General features: G+C 36.4%; 1 protein-coding gene across 1 annotated transcript in view; it reads left to right on the top strand.

Moving 5' to 3' along the window:
* Window positions 1–1,838: 1,838 nt before the first annotated feature.
* LOC127442440 (divergent protein kinase domain 1A-like) overlaps window positions 1,839–7,109 on the top strand; it is a 31,650-nt gene continuing 26,379 nt past the window's right edge. Inside the window, exon 1 of the mRNA XM_051700490.1 lies at window positions 1,839–2,178. Coding sequence (XP_051556450.1) covers window positions 2,116–2,178 — 63 coding nt within the window. The 5' untranslated portion in view covers window positions 1,839–2,115. The remainder of the gene's footprint in view (window positions 2,179–7,109) is intronic.

The following is a 7,109-nucleotide window of genomic DNA, read 5'->3' as shown; positions in this document are numbered from 1 at the left end:
TCACACTTTAGGCAATGCAGCTGCTCTGTCTTTCGTTGTAGCCCAATCTCTGTTCGATTATTGTGAAATGTGAATCAATGAGCGTTCTTGCTATAGTGCCACATGAATCTGAATGAATGAATGAATGTTACATTTATATAGCGCTTTTCTGACACTACACTCAAAGTGCTATACACAGGGGACTCTCCTCACCCACCACCAGTGTGCAGCATCCACCTGGATGATGCGACGGCAGCCATAGTGCGCCAGTACACTCACCACACACCAGCTATTGGTGGAGAGGAGAGAGTAGAGTTATAGAGCCAGTTAATGGATGGGGATTATTACATGAATCTGGTCAGATACCCACAGCTACTGCTGCTGTAATAATAGATGGCTGAGTGCAACCCAAACTTGCATTTGGAACCTATGATCCAATACTATGTCTTTTTATTTGTGAATGTTGAATGTTTGTGGTCTCTGCACATCACATGGCTCAAACTGCTATCAGAGTGTTGCTGCAACATTGCTTACATGTGGACAAGTAGACCAATATCCTGCACTGCTTTGTGCTTTCACCAACATTTGCCCCCTAGATTTTCCTTGTTCTGATTGAGTCCAAGCATGTGGTGAAAAGAAGTAAAAATACTCTTTTTTTCCTAAGCTATTTCCTGTTGAAATTATTTGTTAATTGAAGCAGATAAAATAGAAGTATTAAGGGTCATTTATGAGTGTCCTGATACAGCAAAAAAAAAAAAAAAAAAAATTAATAAAAAAATAATAAAAAATAAATAATAATAATAATAATAATAAAATAAGACTTTGCCCTTTAAGATCCATAATCCAGATTTAAGCCTTTCCAGCCTTGTGACAGACTCACTTGGAGACCTTTGACCATGACTGCAACTGGTCCATGACGCAATTTGTTGCACACATTTCTGCTGTATATCCCCAATAAACATTAGCTACTATTAAAAATGATAATTAATTTAGTGTATAAACTTTGACAAAAAATATGCATTGTCCATCAGAAAGCCAGATTTAAATTAGAATAAATCCTACCTAACAAAACACATATGTCAAGTATCTTAGAAGTCATTACATAACACATTCAAGAGAACTGAATTAATAAAAATAACTGTTTTACAAAACTGAAGGTATGCGCAACAGCAGTCAGAAACAATCAGTAGCGGTTCTAGCTTGTATGGCGTCCTGGGCGAAACCCGCTTCAACACGACCCCATGACTTGTTGTGTGGGTGGTGATTGTAAATGAGAGGGTGCCGCCGCCCCCCCCCCCCACACAAGATGCCGCCCTGGGCAACTGCCCATGTCACCCATGCCTAAATCCGCCACTGGAAACAATATACTAATATAATAAATATCCCTGCTGAAAAGACTAGCTAAAACCAGCCTAAGCTGGTTGGCTGGTTTTAGCTGGTAACCCAGCCTAGCCAGGCAGGTCAGTTGGCTTTAGAGGGATTTTGAACACAGCTTGTCAGTCTGGGAGACCAGCTAAGAACAACTAAGACTAGCTCAGGCCAGCTAAGATTAGCCTGACCAGCTAAAAAAATATCTGTTCAAAACCCCTCTAAAACCAGCCTGACCAGTATGGCCAGCTATTTTAGCTGGTCTTTTCAGCAGGGATACACAGTCAGAGACAAATATTGTAACATACAGACACAAATGGCAACTTAACATTTTTGATGAGGTGTTTATATTAGAAAATGATAACTCTCTAAATTGTATTAGCATATGCAAAGTTATCATGCACAATGTTCAATAGATGGCGCCAGTAAACATGACGCACAGGTCTCTCAAGTAAAGAGAAAAAACGCAGTACATGTAGTCGGCAGAAATAGTAAACGGCGGCGCCTGTGACATGCTGCTGTCTCGCGGCTTTACAGCAGCTGCACTTGAAAGCACCGAGACGACTCGAATAACATGATTTCCTAGCATAAATATAAATATACATAGTAGCCTTGAGGAAGTCTAGGGTGTAAGGACAATCGGGTACTGTACACGTAAAGCCGAACACGAGCCAAATCGCCTAAAAGTTCGCTGGACGATATTTCATTTTTTTATTCGGCATATGGAGACTCTCCGCTCAAGATAAACCACAGTCTTTGAAATGATACATGTCTGCAATGGCGAGGGGTCTGTTTTCACGGGCCTGGATGTCAAAGACCTTTCACTTTCAGGTAATATCTAGTTCTTTTGCAAATGCATATTTATTATTTTTTTGACGATTGAATACAGCGGTCTTATCTCAATATGTAGTTTCCAGTCTCCAACTCATGGTTGGTGAGACTGGATTTTAGCAGTAATGTGATTGACATCTACCGTCTTAATTTAACTGTCCTTAATTTATATATATTAATGCTGCAGTAAAAACGGTGCTGCTGCTGCTCGAAACTACTGCGTTTACATCAGCACTAATGCACTTCGCTTTTAATGTACGCGACTGAATCAACTCTTCACTGCATGCTTTTGCACACAAGACAGACAACACTTACCATGGATATTCTTGGAAATAAGACATGAATCGGGAGTTCCATTTGTATCTTTAGCATTTGCTTCTCCTATAATATGGGGATACCTTTATTTACCATTGAGTCGACAGAGGTTGCCATGGGCTGTTTATCCCAACAGAGAGAATAATCCGGCTTCACTGGATGAATTTAAACTGGGTCTGTGGTGCTATAGCATTCAACACAAGTCCACAACAGACCTAAGGAGCTTAAAAAAAGAGAAGCCAGGCTTACTGCCATACAGCAGACACTCTGTGCACTGTGTTTGTTTATTACTAGCTTATGTAACAGGTTGTACATCATTATTTATGGTTGTTTAAAATATCAACCACCAAGCTCGGTGTTTTAAGGTTGTTAGACACAATATGATTTCCGTTATTAAGAAAATAACAAGGTATTGTATGCCCAAATCAAGACCTTGTCCTCTGCTGATGCTGTTATCAGTGATTATTTGGTTCAGATTTGTGTTGAGGTAGGCTACAATGGGGCTATAGGCACACCTTAAGGAAAATGTGCATTTTTTCTGATTATGAAGTGTATCAAGATTGAAAAAATAAATGTCTTTTTATTGAATATTGATGGAGCAACCTTCCATAATAATAATGGAAGGTTGTTTTGTTTAAAATTATTATTATTATTTTTAAAATGTGGTGAGGTAGCCACTTGGGGTAAAAGGCCCACACATTTTGTGTAAAAGACCCCTAGGGGGGTTATAGTGATATTGTTTAAAAATATAGGGACAGTAGTTATACACTGAAAACCTAATAAGTTGACTCTGCTCATTTGATTGAGTAAAGTCATTCCCTCAATTGAATTGAGTAATGGGGTCTCCAAAACTTATGTATTTAGGTGAAATTAACTTGGTGTTTATATAGAATGAACTTAATTATTTAGGTTAATTTAACTAGATGCAAGTAGACTTAACCCAGATTTGCTATTTAAATATTGTGTTTCTATGTTGTTCATAATTTTATTGAATTGATTCAATTTTAGATCAAACAACAGCACAGCTGTTGATCATAACTGATTCTAGGTCGGTCATTAAATAAACTTAATTTTCCACAGAAATGCATATATACCTGCACTTTAACTGCACATGCACAAAGAGAGTCAACAGGGTCCAACTTGACCAAATGGGACACTGATCACCCTAATGCTGACAACACACAAAACAACTATTTGCAACAAAACAACATACATGATACTGCAAAAGAGCTAAACCTCTATACATTCTTAATTACAACTATTTAAATGCCCCATAAATTCCCTTTGACCAAGGAAACATAATTAAAGAATTCAAGCGCAAATCATTATGGGTATTCCCCATAGCCTGAATTTTGTACTCAAAAGTTTGAGTTATTATGACTTAAAATATTGAGTCTATGGATTTTAAGATATAAGTTCAATGAACTTACATATTTGAGTTATGAGCTTTAATACTTAATTAAGACAACTTGGTATTTCTAGTAATTACAACTTTAGGGTTTACAGTGATAGGGCAAAATTTATCAACTTGCGTAAATACATTTGAGACAGCAAGATGCTTTTTGAGTAACAAATTAAAATAATACTTATTCAAAATAACCAATTCAGAAAACCATTTTCTGTTAATTTCAGTCACGGTTGGCATATTATAACAAATCTATTCGCCCCATTTAAGATTATGGGCCTTTAGCCCCTGCATCAGTTTTTTATTTTATTTTATTTATTTATTATTTATTTTTACACCAAATACTATCCCTTTCACTTTTTTTTTAAATTTATTATATATTTAATCACCTTGAACAAAACTTCATATTTTGTCTCAAAATGAATGTGATAGTTTCAAGGATTCTTATTAGCAACATAAATTTGCAACATTTGAAAAATGATTAAATATTAGATCAAATTACCGCAGAATCAAACTTTAGACATTGCATGCGATGACCTCATGGATCAGGAATATTTTGCACTAATTGGTGTTAAGGAAGGTACTCTTCTAGTTTTTGTTGCTGCTTAGGATTTTGGGAGAAAATCAAATCAAAAGTGCCTTTTTTCCTGCAGACCTTTAGCCCCATTGTACCCTTTTTTTAAACGCATTCCCACACTTTCTAGTTTGAAGGTTTTTCAAACTCTTGTTCACACCTTCTTTTGTCTCTGCTCTCTTATCATCAGTCTCTGTCCTTTGCAGATTTTGTTTCTTGGTGTCATTATCTGAAATCCTTTTGAAAGGTACACCCTCCTTCTCAAGTTTGTTCAGTTCACTTGCTTATTCTGTTTTTCTTCCAAAACAGGTTATGGTCTGATGATGTGCTTTGATGCACTGCCTTTTTGTAAGCAGAGACAGACACGGTCAATTGCAAGGATGTTGAATGTTGTGTAACACATGAATTGCAGTGAGGTATAACTCAATGACAAACAACAGCTGTATCAGAAATGTGAAAATGAAGGTGTGCATGTGCTTGAGTGAATTAGATCAGAAGTATACAGCAACATGATAAATTGACTTGAGCTCAGTGCTGACAGTGCCAGAGCTAGTGCTTCCAAGTGGGAATGCTGACTGTAGTCTGGAAAGCACCAGGCCATTTCAGCAGAATGGTTCAAGACAAGCATTTGGCACAGTGAGTAAGAACAGAGAGCATGTGGTGCATCAAATTCATCTGGTGTCAGAGAGCTGTGATTCCATTAAACAATGGACTCAATGTTGACTTGTGGATATGGAAGTATGGAGGGATAGCCTGCTTTATTTTTCAGCACTGCCTTTTTTTAGACAAAGGATTTTCTTGCATATACTCATGCATATAATATATGGGGCCCTAAGCCTGATGGCAAAGGGGTAATGGGTGACGCGATGTTCATGCGCAGGGTTCATGATACGCTGTTTTCAGCGGTCTCTGAGCCGGTTCATGTGCATTCTGAATGCAAAGTGCTGCAGGTTTACCCATTTGCACAATTCAAACATTTGGTGCTGCTTAAAAGTCATTATACAAATCTAAAAACGTGACACAGTATCACAGAAATAGAGGTGGCGACAAACTGTCAAATATACACTGACACTTCAAGTGTTCTGCCAAGCTCTAGAATCTAGAGTCTAGATGAAGGTGAAGTAAATAGAATAGAAATATTTGAATATTTTTTAAAACAAATCCTCAAAATAATAATAATAATTCAGTATCATAATATAATAATAAAATTGACTGGACAATAATAATAATTTTGACTGGGTTTCAAAATATAAGTGAGTGAACTTGTAGCTTTTGCACACTCTGTTCATTCACAAAAATGTAAAATATAGGTAAATATTTCTTTTTTATTACTGTATTATTTAATTGGTGCATATACATTATATTTACTATTTTGTAATTTAAAAACCATTACCTTTAGCTAGATTTTTTATTTAATTTAACATTTTGAATCTACTTGGCTACAGTGGTTGTTAGGATGAATTAAAATATTGTTATTTAAAATCACTTTTGAAGCAATTTCTGAGCAGTGAAAGGGGCCCACATTTGGAAGGTTGCTTGGGGCTATAAAAATCATAACCCCTTCCCTGCATATACCACAACCACAACAGTCATTCGCCAATCAAAGTATTTTTTGCCCATTGATTATTAGAGGGAACTGCAAATATAAACTTTGTTTACAAAACATCTTTCTGAATACGCCCCCCGTCTTCCGTTGGTCAAACCATGAGATAGTCCAGCCCCAAACTCACACCATTGGTTGAGTAACGTTGTTGAGGTGGGTCTAAGCGGGTCACTCAAAACAAACAGAAATTTTGTTTGCCCCACAGAAACACAGTGCTTAGTTTTCGAGAAAATTAACCTATGAATGGCTTACTAATAGTTTTATTTTAACTATTTAAATAGTTTTTTTATTTTAACACAGAAAAAGTTACATGCTTCAGCTTTAAAGTCTATAAGAAATGGCATTCACAAACCATTCTATTTTTGTAGTGTGACATTTCTGAGTGAAATAGGATTTTCAGTGAGAAAAAAGTGTGGAACTTGAATTTATCCATCGGGAATTTATTGGATTGCGAAAAGTGGGCATTCCAATAGCAACGCTTCATGTTTAAATCTATAGTTATTTGCTTTTACTGCCATGACCTTTATTACATTAACTTTAAATTACTTTTAACTATTGGCAAGATTTTTAGAAGGGCTGCATTACACACAACAGAAGCCTCAAACATAGCCATCTGGCTATTTGCTAATATAAAACAGCAGCCCCTTGCATGTGACCTAGGCTATGTGATGTCAGTTGAAAAGAAAAAGTGTTTTAGAGGGAGAGCAAGTTATTAGATTTTGGTGAAAGTTATGAAGACATTTTTTCTTTTAAATATGCTCTGATAAATTGTATTGTACAACAGGACCAGGAGAATGCATTAAGAAAGTTAATCGCATCTGTTTTGATATTATGATGGCTTTAGACTCTGGTTTGTTGCATAATAGCTTTTGGATTTGAATATCAGGGCAACAACTGAACGAGTACCACTACTTCTTTGAGATATCAATGCTAGACATAATATTTACCCTCAATCAGGTAATTTAAGTTTAGGGTGTGACCTGTTTGGTTTGCAAATTTGGGTGCAGGTAGATTTAACTCACCATGAAGTGTCC

The sequence above is a fragment of the Myxocyprinus asiaticus genome, chromosome 6, assembly GCF_019703515.2.
Source record: "Myxocyprinus asiaticus isolate MX2 ecotype Aquarium Trade chromosome 6, UBuf_Myxa_2, whole genome shotgun sequence".
Classification (NCBI taxonomy): domain Eukaryota; kingdom Metazoa; phylum Chordata; class Actinopteri; order Cypriniformes; family Catostomidae; genus Myxocyprinus; species Myxocyprinus asiaticus.
The sequence above is the reverse complement of the archived record's forward strand: the minus strand, read 5'-3'. Positions and strand labels throughout refer to the sequence as shown.